The sequence below is a fragment of the Heterocephalus glaber genome, unplaced genomic scaffold, assembly GCF_053883595.1.
Source record: "Heterocephalus glaber isolate CG9 unplaced genomic scaffold, H.glaber_assembly_v1.0 deba00001472, whole genome shotgun sequence".
In the NCBI taxonomy this organism is placed as follows: Eukaryota; Metazoa; Chordata; class Mammalia; order Rodentia; family Bathyergidae; genus Heterocephalus; species Heterocephalus glaber.
In genome coordinates, this window is record NW_028258315.1 from 32,043,083 (window position 1) to 32,059,021 (window position 15,939).

General features: G+C 36.9%; 1 protein-coding gene across 5 annotated transcripts in view; it reads left to right on the forward strand.

The window, feature by feature from the left end:
- Positions 1-15,939, forward strand: part of Ryr2 (ryanodine receptor 2) — a 676,288-nt gene that overhangs the window by 416,997 nt on the left and 243,352 nt on the right. For 4 of the 5 annotated variants that reach the window (XM_087181253.1, XM_087181249.1, XM_087181250.1 and 1 more), the window contains 5 exons: positions 289-530; positions 4,399-4,591; positions 6,676-6,892; positions 8,924-9,028; positions 12,650-12,753. In XM_087181253.1, the coding sequence (XP_087037379.1) occupies positions 289-530; positions 4,399-4,591; positions 6,676-6,892; positions 8,924-9,028; positions 12,650-12,753 (861 nt within the window). The remainder of the gene's footprint in view (positions 1-288; positions 531-4,398; positions 4,592-6,675; positions 6,893-8,923; positions 9,029-12,649; positions 12,754-15,939) is intronic. The other variant, XM_087181252.1, reaches the window with a different exon arrangement.

Sequence of the window (15,939 nt, forward strand, 5' to 3'; positions counted from 1 at the left end):
TGAAGAACAATTAAAAGTTTAAAAAATTAAGAAAAATAATATTAGATCCTTGTGTGACATTGCTAAGTAAACCAAAAAGTAAATACTGTTCACTGAAGGTGACAGAGACTTGCTGTCACTCTATATGACCTCAATGGCTATGTTAATAATTCTGAAGGATTGAAGGGAACATATGTTTAATATGTGGCTTCCCAGAGAAGCAAGACTAGCGTTCAGAATAAGAGAGAAACGAGAACAGTGAAAGGCGTGTTTGGCCTGGTCTCACATGTTGTTCCTATCTCTTTAAAGCATGAGGCCCAATATTTTTCTGGGTGTCAGTGAAGGGTCTGCTCAGTATAAGAAATGGTACTATGAGCTCATGGTGGACCACACTGAGCCGTTTGTGACAGCAGAAGCCACTCACCTGCGAGTGGGCTGGGCTTCCACGGAAGGCTACTCGCCCTACCCCGGGGGCGGTGAGGAATGGGGCGGCAATGGTGTTGGTGACGACCTCTTCTCCTATGGATTCGATGGCCTGCATCTCTGGTCAGGTAGGCACTCTCCTCTTCCTGTCACCAATTTCTGGTTGGAGATGGTGCGATCCTGCTATGTGCTTCTGAAAGCTATCAGTGCTGCTTCTATGGCTAATTTGATTATTCAGAAATTTAACATTGAAATGATGAGTAAAGAGGGTTGAGTAAAGAGCGATATTTTACCAGATAAAAATGAAGATACTTACAATTGTAGTGTATTCCCAAAGGACTCTGTTGCTTATGAACAATATTTTTAAAAGTGGCATTTCAGTATGTGATGGACTACAAAGACCTTGTATGTTTCTGACTTATTATAATTGATATGTGCAGAGATTTAGCTTCCAATTTAAAAAGCACAAAACACAAACCCTGAAATGTGATGGGAAGAAATGGGCTAGTTCAGCCTCCTGCAAGATAATGTAAAGGCAGGTATCAGTAATCTGCGAAGGGCTGTGTGACTAGTCCATTCATGATGAAATAACACTGCTTTAAAAAGTATAGAAAATAGCACAAAACTTTTTCCTCAGCGAAGTAAGAGAAACTAGTAGTATAGGTGCTATTATCTTTCTTATTAGAGATTCTTTTTTATCTATGATCTGAACTCTGAATAACATTTTTGGCTATTCTTTTAAGATTATGATACACAGGGTAATAACTATTGTTATTCTCTAATTATTTTGCTATTCAATTGTGTATACTTTTATGGAAGAGTGCTTTTTTATTTTCTTTATTAATATCTACATGTATTACATTAAAATAAAAAAGTGTGGAAAAGGTTAAAAGTAAGTGTATAGTTCATTTCTCCAGCTACCTACTCTCAGTTCTGATGGTTGAGTATGTATTAAAGCGAATATTATATAGTAGACGTAATATTTTTCTCTGATTCATGAAAAGATATTGTACGGTTGATTTAAAAATACAGCTCTAGGGCCAGGATTTAGCTCAGTGGTGCCGGCACCTGCCTCACAAGCACAAGGTCCTGAGTTCGATCCCTGGTACAAAAAAAAAGTACTGCTCTCACCTATGTACATATTTTTTGGATAGTTGAGTTCATCTGGAATACGCATTTCATAAAGCTGCATTTAGAATATAGTCCTGGCAAGACTTTGAAATATTTTACAAAGTGTTCAATGTATAGAAGATAAAGAATACCAACTTGAGTTATGAAAATCTGAACTTTATCGCATGGTTGCAAGCACTGTTCATTTAACAGTGCTGGATAGGCCTGATAGCTTATGAAAAGAAATCTTAAAATTAAGTGTACTAAATCTGAGTTTATGGTAATGCATTTATAAACTCTCTTTACTAGTTGTATCTTAACAATAATAGTTACTGAATTTGTCCTTTATCCAGTACCAATAGCTCTGTTGTCTAGAAGAAATGAAGCTATACTGTATTCTGAGTGCTTCATCCGACCACTGAGGTGTGTGGATGGGGTCATCAGAATAGTGAGGGTTGTCTGTATGTACAAGCACTGTGTTATGTACAGGAGAGCTGCAGTGTTAGCTTGTTTTCACATTAGACAAGAGACTAAGGGGAGAAACATTACTCTGCTGAGACAATTCTGAATTGTTTCCAATTATTTTAGCTTTGTAAAACATTTTACCCTTTTGTTTTACATTCAGTTTGATGCTTTTCCTTTCACTATAGTAAAAGAACCTAGTAGTTGTAGAATTGAATTGGCTGCAATATGCTTTTTATTACAAAGGGTCTTTTAAATAGAACAATAAGAACAAAAAATTTTGGGGAATCTATGGGTATGTCACAGAAAGCATGGTAGGTAAGCTTTGGAATTTCAGGAGAAAATTATCTTGAAACTTTGTCAAGAGCAAGTATTTGTCCCTATTTAAAAAATGACAAGAAACTGGACTGTATTATGCTTTAGTTGAAAAGTCTGGTGTCTCCAGTTGGAGGGAATCTATTACATGCTTTGCTAAGTTTTGGTTCAGAGACAACAAAGCCAAGTCTAATGTATTAGGAGGCTGGCTGACTGAGTTACAAAGGCTGAATTCATAGTAATTTAGCTCATCTTCTTGGGATTCTTCTCCTATTTCTTTTTGATTGTTGATGTAGAATTTAAAGTATCAAATATTAGTGATTTTTAGGAGAGAACACGTTTTAACTACTGAACATTTTGTAATTGGAAAATGATGTTCCTTGGCACCCAGATTTGGCTCAGAAGAAAAGTTTTGAGCTATGTCTTCATTTATTCTCTATAATTTAAATGTTGTGCAGTGTTGCTATTGGGACATTCCAGATGTTTGAAAGAAACAAAACTATAAAAAAATCTTGGTGCTTTTAGAGAATTTGAATAGTAGAAGTATAGAGGAATGATAAGCCTTACAGGAAAGATGGTGTAGATTTCTCACCCAGGATCTGTGAATCCAGCTGCATTCACCTCCCTTTCTGCTCATGCAGAAAACAAAAATACAGTTCTCATGTTGATCATTGATAGTGTTTAATCATTGCAGCCTGAAAATGCTACTTAGTGGCTTCAACACTGTGAGTGTCATTCAAACTGTGGGCCTCAGTTTGTTCACTAGTGGTCTTTTCTATTTATTTCAGAGATTGCAAAACAGTTTACTGTGATAACTGTTAGGCACTAGCATTAACATAATAATATCCTTCAAACTGAGCAGTATATTTGGATTATAGTAAATCTATGCTTTTACTATGATAATAACAACTAACATATTAACATTTTTATTAACTGCAGATTTTGATACAAACAAGGAAATAGGCCTTTCTCCGTGAACTGCATTTACATGATTTTGGAGAAAGCTGCCCTTATTATATTCAGGGAATTCTAGAAGAGCCACTTGATCCTCACTTTGTGGCTTGCAGATTTGAATATTGATAAAATAGAAAATCTGTATTTTAAAAAGCCAGTATTCTCTATAATTGGCATATCAACTATGTTCTTGGTAAGAACCTTGGCATGCTAGAAATAAAAAGAAGCGTTATAAAAATACAAAGCATACATCATGAAATTTATTTTTGTGTTTGCTCAAATCAAGGAGTATAGTTGCGTTTCTCAGCATATATATTTGGAAGAACTTTGTCTTCCTTTTCCAGTGTGCTATGAGAAACAAATGCCTTTGGGACTGATTAGCAAAGGGGTTTTGATATAGTGAGAATGGCCTTAGACCATTGTTTGGCCTGGGCAAGAAGAGACACTTATCAAAAATTATTTTCTTGTCCTCAGTTGTATCCTCCATACTTAAGAGAATCAAGTCCTTGTGTGAAATAAATTATAAAGCAAGAACTAATTAGTTAGTATATAATTGTCTCAGAATGAGCAATACACTGCAAGGATGAATGATCACAGTTTCTGCTCTCATTATCTTTATATAGTTTTATAGAATAGAGGGGACTTTGTATTTGGAAAGGGAACCTGACCTACACTTGAGAGTGTGCCCCTTTTGGACTATTAATTTAATCATCATAGTACTTCTAGATGGTGATGGTATTTGGTGTTCTAAGAAATGAAAGTTCGGAGAAGTCAAGGAATGTGTTGTTGGGTGCGTGAGTAATAGGTGGTAAGGTAGCTATTTTCAATCAGATCTTTTCCTGGCAAATTTCCTCTGACATCATTATAATATGTACTCTAAGATAATTTCTGCATCAAATGCCATCTGTCTACCTGCAGAAATCTTTATATATCAGAAGGACCATTTTCTAATGAAGCAGCCTGGCTTCTGGAAAAGGCAGTGTTTTGTTTTAGACCAAGAATTAAGCATATAACATTAATTTGCACTCAAGATTTCATTCATTCTGGTCTTGTGTATTGGTTTTCTCGCTGCCTATTTAATTCTTTGACTTTAGCTCTGAACATGGTTCTCTGAGATGAAAATACATTACCTTTCTCAATGTTTTCCCCCAACAGGTTGTATTGCACGTACTGTAAACTCACCAAACCAGCATCTGTTGAGAACTGATGATGTCATCAGTTGCTGCTTAGATCTCAGTGCCCCAAGCATCTCATTCCGAATTAATGGACAGCCTGTTCAAGGAATGTTTGAGAATTTCAACATTGATGGCCTCTTCTTTCCAGTTGTTAGCTTCTCTGCAGGAATAAAGTTAGTATGTCTCTGTTTTCTGGTCTGTTTCCCTTCTCACTTCTCATGCTTCCACAGAAGACTCTAGCCTACCATAGCCCTACTTTTCTAGCTTTCGTTTGCTGTTTCCTCCTGGGCATCTCTTGCCAGGGCATTTTCCTGATCCTTGAAGGAGAAGCTAAGTTTCACCCAAGAGGCTATTTCCAGAGGCAAATATTTTGCCCACCTATTCTACCATTCATCTCTGGTAGTAACTAATGTTCCCCCAAGTCAGTGTCCTGAAATACATTTCAGGTCCATTTTTCAAGTTCATTATATTATGTAATAACGGAAAATGAATAATACTTTTAAAAACACTACTTTCTTATATTGATTTTTATTTATTTATCTTTTACCATAGCCTTGCATCCCATTTCAAACCCCCTCATTCTAGAGAAAGTAAATGTTCCTTCTGTGAGGATGGCTCCTTTCAGTGTCCCCTCCACCTGTCCCACTAGTAATTCTCTGCATGTTATCCACCATGTCAAGATGATTTCCTCTGATTTTTTGTTTTATTTTTGTTATTACCAGAGGAAAACAAAGTTATAATTTATTAGAGTTCACAGAGAAAACTTCAGTATATGATGGTCGATCATAATAAGGGCCCACATATATATATACACACACACACATATATATATATGAATATGATATATTCATATATCTTATCCTTACCAACCTTCCATTTATTTTGCTTATTCTTTTAGTTATAATTCTTCTCCCAGGAATACTTCTAGTTACGAAAGCATCACATTGAAGAATTGAATAATCCTGAAATCTTAGCTGTCCTTTCTGGTATACTAATTATGTTTTTTTCTATAAGCTTCTTGGTTGTTTTAAAGTTTTTGTTTTTCATCATGTTTTTTTCTTGGATGTGTTTTTTAATTTTTGGCCTGGAACTGAGACACAAATCAGAAAAGGGATTATAAGGCAAATGAAAATTTTTAATTTTTTTTAAAGTTGAAAGTCCCAAGAAATCAGTGTCATTAAACTGTTTCAAAAAGTGTTGTTCAGGGCCGGGGATTTAGCTCAGTAGTTTCACCACCTGCTGTGCGAGTGGAAGGATCCAAGTTCGATCCCCAGCACCAAAAAAAAAAGTGTTGTTTAATGGAATTCACATAAATTGTTTCTAATTAAATAAGTATGATGCATAAACAACTTTAGTAACTTCTTTTTTATTGATGTTGAAAGTAGTAAACAGTGAAAAAAATAAGGTTATTTGCTTTCTTCAGCAAATGGAGGTAGTACCTGAATCATTTTTAAAGAATTTCATGATTAAATTGGGCACTAAGACATGACTGCTTTCTTTCCTTACACCTAATCCAGTTGTACAGTTTTAAGCATACAGATACTTAGGTCATGCCTTTTTTTCCTGTTTATTAGTTGAGCCTCTTGGAATAGTAAGTGATCAGTTGCTGTGGACATGCATTTCATTTACATAGAAATATGCATATACTTCTAGTTATTTTTAGAGGCAGTGATAAGCCCTCACTCATCCATTAATATAATTTATCTAGGTTTTTCTTTTGAGCAATATGATGCTCTCATGTTTTTCTTTTTATTATTAGAAGTTCTTAGGTGATGATATAATGATTCTTAGGAAAAAATTGTGGCTTCTGATAAAGTTAATATTTTTTCCTAATGTTTTGTTGCTTAGAAAACTGTCATATCCATCAGTGATCACCAACCTTTTTGGGACCAGGGACCGGTTTCATGGAAAACAATTTTTCCATGGACTGGATGTGGGTATGGAGGAGGATGATTTGAGGATTAGATTTTCATAAGGAGCAGAGGAGCTAGATCCCTTGCATATGCTGTTCACAGTAGCATTCCGTGCTCCTATAAGAATCAAATGCTCCTGCTAATCTGACAGGATGAGCATTTCAGGCAGTGATTCCAGTGATGGGGGATGGCTGTAAATATAAGTAAAGCATCTTTCACTACCCTGCTGCTCACCGTCTGTGTGCAGCCCAGTTCATAATAGGCAATGGATTGGTACCAACCCAGGCATTAGGGATCACTAATGTACACCAGATATAACTGACTTTGACATGAATCCTTTTTAGGGTCCGCTTTTTGCTTGGAGGGCGACATGGGGAATTCAAATTCCTTCCTCCACCCGGGTATGCTCCTTGCTATGAAGCTGTTCTGCCCAAAGAAAAGTTGAAAGTGGAACACAGTCGGGAATATAAGCAAGAACGGACATATACGCGAGACCTGCTGGGGCCAACCGTTTCCCTGACCCAGGCCGCCTTCACACCAATCCCTGTGGATACCAGCCAGGTACTGAGATCACCTCTAATGGCAGTCTTTTGTTCCATAGCCATTCTGATAGCCATGGGTTGCAAGCTTACACTGCAGCCAACTGGGATGCACTTCTTCGTGATACAACTGACATGTCTGATTGAAATAATCTCATAAAATCATATACTCCCTGTTACCATCTTCACTTCCCAACATTTAAGTCTCTTTTTTTAAGGGTTATCCCAGCTCACTAAATTGATTTCATAAGGCAATAATGAATCACAGCTTGAAGTTTTGAAACACTGTTCTGAATTCTCTTTAAGGTTTTATTAAAATAATTAATCTTATTTAGCTTATAAAGCACACTTTAATATTTTCAAGAGACATGTAATAATAGCAACAGGTGGAACCTAGTTGGACAATTATATAAGCAACTTTAAGGTGTGATATATTAAGATGACTTTTCGTCTAGGGTAATACACTGCACTTGAAGTAATACCATATGGGTGTAATGCATACTACTTTTGGAGTATACTTTTCTACATAGAAAAGACATGGAGTTTTTAATTTCTTTTCCCATCTAGATACACTTATTTTGTTGAATTGTTTAACTGAATTTTGTCTTGGGAAGAGATTAAGATGAGATCATAGGCTCCTGAGTCAAAATGACTAGGCTCAAATGCCTCATCTGGGACCTCGAGGAAGGTCCTTATTCAGTGAGATGCCAAGAACATGTTTGACCGAGTTAATAGATGACACATAACTTTGCAAATAGACACCTAAGAAATGTTGGCCATTATTTATGCTTTTCTGGCTCATAGATGTAATGGCATTCTTAGGTTGACAGTGAATTAAATATGAATAAGTCCCTGACTTACAAATGAATTTCCATCTGGGAGAGCATTCATAAGTTGGATTCATTCATAATCTGATGAAGTGAGTTTTATACAGTATAGGTATGAAAGTTCACAACTCGAATGTTTGTAAGTCAGGGGCTTATTGTATTGCTGTATTTTGATGGTGAAGTAACTCCAGTGAGGTTGGCTAGGCACTCAGTTTGGGTGTTAGTCTGCGGAGATTGAAAGCTTTGTTTCAAGGTCTGAAGTTGAATTAATACTGGAACTCAGAAACTTCAGTTGTTTAGCTCCTTGAATTATATTTCTTGCTTCACTATGCAGGCTTTATGTATCATGTACTTAAAATAAATACACAAGATTTGTTCCTGGTTGAGATTCTGTTTGTGTTTTCCACTGCTGAAAATGGCAGGATATGTTTGATACCAAAGTATAGTGGGAACATGGTAGTGGGTAGCGAAGCAGTGCGGTGGTAGCAGCTGGGGATGCTCAGGACCTCACTGACCACTGTTGTTCAAGAGAGACGATAGGATAATGACTTGCACCCAGGGTAAACGTGACCTCGTCCATGGACACCATAGGTTTTGGTCCTGTTGAGGACTAGTTCTGGGGTCACACAGGAGGGCTATATCAAGACATAAACAACCAACTCCTTACCTTATAAACCATCCTGTGTTCTTTATGAAAAGGTCATTAAACTTCCTCTTTCTAATGGGCATGTGTGAAGGTTTTTTTCTTGAGGCTTATATCTGGGAACCACTGGAACTAACACGGTACAACTCAGGAGAAATATGAATTGCTGCAGTCAGACATTTACAGGCTCAAGGAGCCAGTAGAGTATAACATGGGCACTGACTTTCCTTCACTCTGGCTTGTAGTGTTGGCCAGGTTGGTGTAAGAGTGCTGGGGTGATTTCTCTTTTTAAATAATACACCCTTTGGCCATTGCGCCATCTCCATGAAATGTCTTTCAGTTGTGCCCACAAACTCTTCATTTTCTTTGTTCATTAATTCACCTACTGGTAGAAACCTAAGTTGCTGCCCAAAAGTGGGAGAGTTGTCCAAGCATTTATCTAGAGAACGTCATGGAACAAAAGGTTTATAGCCTCCACCTACCGTTGCATCTCAGTGGTTTATGAGACAGTGATATGACTGATGCTGAATCTTATTGCATTTGTTTCTGATGTGTGCTTTCTTTTCCTTTTCAAAAATTTTAGATTGTGCTGCCTCCCCACCTAGAAAGGATAAGAGAAAAACTGGCAGAGAATATCCATGAACTCTGGGTTATGAATAAGATTGAACTTGGCTGGCAGTATGGTCCGGTACATATTTTTGAAATTTATTTTCTGATTCTGTTAATTCATCTTTCTGAAAATGTTGCTTTTTCTCCCTCCCTTGCTATGAAGTGGTATGAATCAATAGATTGATTTTTTTACTTGGCTGCATATTAGTTTTTGTGCAGTATTTTTTACTAAAAGGACCGAGATTATTGGCAGGCACATTGAAGGATGGCTTAGTTCTGTAAACAATTGTAAAGTTAACTGTCTTTGGGTTGAAAGTTGTATTTTAAAATCAAGATTAATATAGACCATGGATTTTGATTTTTAAGCCAATTAAAAATATCAGTGAAGGTGAAAGTACAACCTGAAATGAAAAGAAAAAAACTAGTTTACTTTCCCCTCTTTGATAAGTCTTTCCCCTTAGTTCACTTTGAGCATCATAGCCAGAGGCCTGTGGGCAAAAGTTTACAGTTGGTTATACAGTTGGTGGATAATTTCACATTACCAAATGATATTTTTGCTAAAGAGCTTAGTTTACAATTTGTCAATAAGACTTATATTTTAAAAAATCTTCCTGTGTAATCTCCCTACATCATATACCTGTTTTTAGCAGGACCTATGTTAAGTCACTTAAATCATTAGTAATAGCTATTAAATGTTGTTATGGTTTAGATCTAAAATGTCCCTCAGCTGTCTCATGTGTTCAGAAATGGGGTTTTGGAAGGTAGTTGGTAATTATTTCATTTCTATAATATTGTTATTCTAAGAATCCCAAAGGCTGTAATATTTTCTTTCTTTTTTTCTTTTTTCTTTTTTTTTTGGTACCAGGGATCGAACTCAGAATCCTGTGCCTGCAAAGCAGGCATGGTCCCAATGAGCTAAATCCTCAGCCCCTGTAATAGTTTCTTATACTTGACTGAATATAGAAATTAGTGTATTTATTATCCAAATAATAGTTTATTGTACTCACCTCTGAATAAAGAACATTTATTCTTAGTAGTAATACCATATGAACCCCCATACTACTCAGCAACATTTATAATATATACTTATGTTTTGTAATCTCACATATATTCTCACCTACTGAATATTAGGTGGAACTGACATGACAGCACATGGGATTATGTGCTATGACTTTGGTGTTTCTGGTGATATCACGGCTGGGAATTCTTACAGAGTTGTTAAGTGCCATGGAAGAAATCATGTAGCTAGTAAGTTGCAGCTCTAGTAATGGAAGCCAGGTTTTCTAATTTCTAGTTTAGAACTGTGTTTCACTATAAAACTTGCCAAATGGAAGCCAGAAACAGATCCTTGCATTAACTAAGCAATAGATAGATGTTTGTTAACTTAGAAAACACTTCTTGAAGTTAGTTTTGTGTTACACATTCATAGATTCCTGAAAATTGAGGAAATGGATAAATGCTAAATAAAAGACTGAAGCACCAATCAAAATCATCAAGAAGAGAGCATAAATGTATACCTAGTCAGTTGTCAGAGGAATTACAGTCAAAATTCACCAAAAGTTTCTGAGTGATGGAAAGATGACTGTAATCTAGGAACATTTAAAATGATTCATACAGCTAGGTGTGGGGGTGCCTGTTTATAGAATAACATTGAATAGATCTACTCTTTCATTTGTGTCCCCTTAGCGTTCTAGGCCTACAGTTTGCTTGGTTGTGTCTGGTACTGGGGACTCAAAGATGGAAAGTTCTTGATTTTGGTTGTGTTTTCCTTTTAGGAGCTTGCTTTTTATTGAGTAATAGACATGCAGACAGTCAGAGGGAAAAGGAAATATTAGGTCTTTCTTGAGAAATCAGGGAAGGCTTCCAGAATGAGGTAAATGTTAGATCTGAGCATGAAGGACAAGTACAAATTGATTTTCAATTAGAGAGTATAAACATAGTGTAGACAGGGCCAAGCATGTATGAGAGCAAAGAAGTTGAAGAAATAGGGCACATGCAGTGACTTTCAGTGGCACAGCACTGCCGTAGGATAGAGAGCAGGGTGCCATTCTGCAGAGCAGTGGAGGTGGGGAATCTGGCCACTCAGGCAGGAATCCTGGCTCAGAGGGCTTTGGACAGAGTGTGATTTCATGCTGTAGGGGCTAAAGAACATTGAACAATCCTGTCATGTAGCTCTTATCTTATGCTTAGAATTTAAGATTAGAGATTTATAGTTTAAATTTTGTAACTCATTTATAAGCCCTATTCATTTGTAATCATCACGAGAGGGAAAGGAATAAAGAGGTAATCTCTAATGTGGTGATTCGTGAAGACTTAAACAAATTCTCACCCGTGTTTGCCTACTTTCCTGCACTGAGAGAACCTGGTAATTATTCTCATAGTGTAACTGGTACTCTGATAGCACATGGATGTCATCCACGTATCACCATGGCAGTAATGGCTATATAATTCAGGGCTCTAAGAAGATAAAAACCCTAATTACTACTGCAAGGACAGAACACCTTCCTCCATTCATTCCTAAAATCTTGAGCTTAGTGTGTTAATAGTTTAGTTTAGTTTGCTAATACAGTCAACTCTCTGTTATCCTTGGGTACCACATTCATAGATTTGATCAAAAAATATTAAGAAAAAAATTTCATCTATACTAAACATATATTCTTATCATTATTCCTTTACAATAGCATAGCTATTTCCATAGCATCTACCTATAAGTATTGTAAGTCATCTAGAGATAATTTAAAGTATACAGGAGGATGTTCTTAGGTTATATACAAATACTACATACTTGTATAAAGGTAACTTGAGTATGTGTGGGTTTGGTACCTACAAAGAGTCCTAAAAACAATCCCCCATAGATATCAAGGAATGACTATGTATACTTTCAAAAGATTAGTATGAAAGGCAGTTCTGTTTATTATGATAACCAGTTTTGTTAAAGTAATAGAGCGATTCATGAAAGCAGAAGATAACTTACAAAGGACAAAATGAATAATCAGAATCACTTCAGAGTTTGTAACAGTCATGTTGTTTATGGATGTCTCTGATCAGTTTGGGTCTAAACAGAAAAATTACTACAAATTAAAAGGAACTCGTTACCATACCCTTGTTAAACAGAATTTGTTTCAATTTATAAAAATGTGTTGTGTGTCTGCCATGGGTTTGGCATATCCTAGCTATTTGTAATATATGAAAAACCAAAAGAAACCCCAACCCTTGCTCCTTTGTTCCTCCTTTGTAAGTGCAGGGAGAAAGTAACCCGATAAACATAGATCTAGTGTGTTTGCAGGTGATAAGTATTATGGGCAAATTTAAAAACAAAACAAAAAAATGGGGTGGTGGGCAGATTGCTGTAATAGGAAGGTGGGCTGGGTAAACCTTAGTGGGAAAAGTGAGATGTAAGCAGATATGAGAGGAGCCTGATGAGCAAGTGTGTGGACCTGAGGTTAGGAGGGAGCATGGCAGAGGCCATGGAAGCTGAGGCATGAGCTATGCCAGAGAAAAGAACTGGAATCCCAGACTATACCAGTCCGTACCACTGACCTTTGGTGTCAGTGGGGCCCAGGAGATTCCCCAGCTAGCTTCCCAGGGGCAGGGACCTGAGTGTTGCTTCTTGCTTTCTGCCTCCCCACAGGGTTAAATTACCACTGGTCCTGTGTGACTCTGGAGACTTATTACATGCTGACTTCCTGTCTTGTTGCAGGTTAGAGATGACAATAAGAGACAACACCCATGTCTGGTGGAATTCTCCAAGCTGCCTGAACAGGAACGCAATTACAATTTGCAGATGTCTCTTGAGACCCTGAAGTGAGTTCTTTAACTCTGTGTTTTCCAATTTGCCTCATCTCAAAGAAACCAGATATTGATGTTATACTTTCAATTCAGCTGTGAAGTTATTTGAATTCCAACTGGAACTTTCCCTAATATATAGGTGGATTAGATCAATATTTGCTGGAAATCCAACTTTAATCCAGCTGTTTTGTGTCTTTTTGCTCTACCTCAGTATTTCCCAAATACTGTCCTGCAGATGCTTATGGGTATTATGAAATATAAGAGTTTTGTGATCAACAAAAAATTCATCTACTAATCAGAGTATAGGCCAGGGACCAAAAACAAGGCTGATTTGAGACAAAATAAGTACAGATATTAAGAGTAAATGTTTAGAAACTTTTATACCACTTTAAGGGAGAAATGTTATGTCTATTAATATAAGAACTTAAAAACATAGGTGCATATTTTTGTGTCTTCATTTTAAAAAATTAATTTCTGTAATACTTTTATTATATTTTGTCAGTGAATCAGACCATGATGGTTGGAAATTAAAAGAAAATTAGTCCTTCACCAAAGGTAGTTTGAGGAGCACTGATCTATATTTAAAAGATGTTGAGTTACACCAGTTAAATATATTTTCTTTTTTACTGATGGACTCTTCAGAATTTTTAACATGGTCCAGTGTACTGTCAATCTCTAAAATGGGGTAGAATCCTTTTTGGTGTCTTCTAAACTTATTTACCTATAGCACCCTCTTTCAGGGAGTAACTCTAGCACCATTTATTTGAGCCACATACTTTGACAAAAGCTACCGCAGGCTATTTTATGTCATGCTATATAAGCAGTTTTGCTTTTCAATGAGTTTTTGACAGTTGATCTATTGAAGTTGCTACCTTCCTTTGCAGATGGAAAATGGGGCTGGAATAGAATACATGAAGGAACATATTTTCAGATTTATTTAGAAAAATTCAGAAAATATTCTTGAAAAGGCTGTAATTTTTTTTCCCTTCCATCTTGTCCTATAGAACTAGTTTTGTTCATAAAGTTTATTTATCCTAATAGGTTTTTATATTTTCCTTTTTTGTTTCCATTTTTTAAGAGTAAGGAGTTTTTTCCATTGAAGTTATTTTACCAAAGATTTAAAACTTAAATAATATTTCAGATTTTATGGTTTGGGCTTAGATATATACTGTATCTTCAAAGAGGCAGATTAATTATCATGGAAATAAGGAAATTAGTAATAGGTTTTATTCATAATTTAGAAGGAGAGTGGATGTGTACAAATGAAGTACATTAAGAATGCACTAGAGGTTAAACGCGACAAGGTTGGTCTGTAATAAGGGATGCAGTGTACACTACCATGACTGGGGCTCTCAGTTCAGCATCTCCTGTCTTCCTTCATGGTCGTGACATGAGGTTCTTACATTAACTCTGTAATTTATGATAGCTCATTATTTCTCTATCTTTTACAACATAATTTAGTTAAATCTGAAGTATATTTCCTGTCATTTTGGCAATTGACAGCTAGGTCAGCTGTTGCAAAGAATAAATCCTGGAGTGTAAAATCTCCATATTTGCCTTCAGTATTTCAGCCTTTGACTGCTGTGTATAATCCAGACTCATTCTTAACTGCTGCTTGTGGTTGGTTTAATTAATCAGATGTGTGTTCCCTGGCGCTGTTCCTTATGGGGAATACTAATGACCCTCTTCATGACCTAATTCTTAATGTTTCTCCATCTTTTCTTCTAGCTAAGTAGTGTATATTTATATGGTTTTATGATGAACTAATTTCACCTATTTCTTTAAAAATTAAATGAAGAGAAAAACTCCTACTTTTCTCAAGTTTACACGTGGTCCAATTCCTCTAGTTAAAGGAAGCCTGGTCCTTTCTTTTGGTGTTTCTTTTGTTCATTTCTTCAGTTAGAAGGTGCCAAGGCAGAGTCTCTAGAATAAAATAGGCCAGAGTGCAGCCTCTGGGGTTCAGTGTCCCGACTCAAGGACTTGCTCCACAGAGAGAATCTTCTGGGGTGGCTCAGCTTCTCTGATCTTAGGCTTTCTTCTCCTCAGTAAAATAGGGATCCTAATGGAACTATTTCCTGGAAAGACTGTGGAACGAAATGTTAACAAAGGCTTTAGCAGTACATGAGTGACAGATTCAGCAGTGTCTAGGGTTTCAGTTTATTGACTTTACAATACATCGTGAGAAGAATTAACAACTTTATTTAAATCCTGAAAAATGACAAATAACAAGTAAGAAATTGTTCCAGCACATCCCTTGTTTTGGGTTCAGGGACAATTTAACGTGATTATGTTTTTGGTCCTCTTTCTGTGACTTTCTGTCTCGTGCCTTGTTGACAAAGATAATTACTTTAGATCTGACTTGTCATTGAATTTGTGTAGTCCACTTGCCTTAGTCTCCCAGAGTGTGGGGATTACAGGTATACGGCAGAATGATTTTTAAAAACTGTACAGTCATACACCTAGTCCTAACAGGGTATCTAGCACAATGTTTCTCAGATGTCAACTTGCTTGAATATTCCAAATGTTTCTTTTCGGAGGCTGACCAGACCTCTAATCACCTGACCAAGGGTATGGTGGCAGGATTGAAAAAAAAGACAAGACAAGATCTTAATGCATAAATGGGGTGCCCACAACAGTCAAAGCTCTGATCAGGGTAAGACACCATCTCCTGGAGCTTGCCACTATTTATTGAATGTGCAGCTTCTAGAAGGGGTAAGGGGTGGAGGAGGGAACAGTGAAGTGGAGAACACTGATGCAAGCAGGTTCCTAGCAACAAGAGAACGAAACATTCTAGCAAGATCAGCTCATAGATTAATGGGAAATTTGTTTCTTCCCAGGGATTAATTTCTGCCTGTATAGGAGTTTTCTGTAGGAGTCATGCTGCCCTCAGCTGCACTATTGCCTTGCCATCCAAGACGCCACAGTGTCACAGATGATTGAGACCTGCGCTGTCACCAGCGGCGTGGGGAGTTGTTCCTTTCCCACACACCGGCCGCTGGCTCTTCAGGCAGCCACTGTGGGCCAATAGGCAAGCTCAGGCTTTTAATATGAAAAGCCAATTTATGAATTTGTAGCTTGCTAAGATTGGTCTCAATCAGTTCCTAAAAACTCTCGATTTTCTGAATTCTTTCCAATTTTAGGCTTCTTTTATTTGGGGGCTGGTATACTGTCAAGTGACCCCCTAGAAAACACAACACAGAC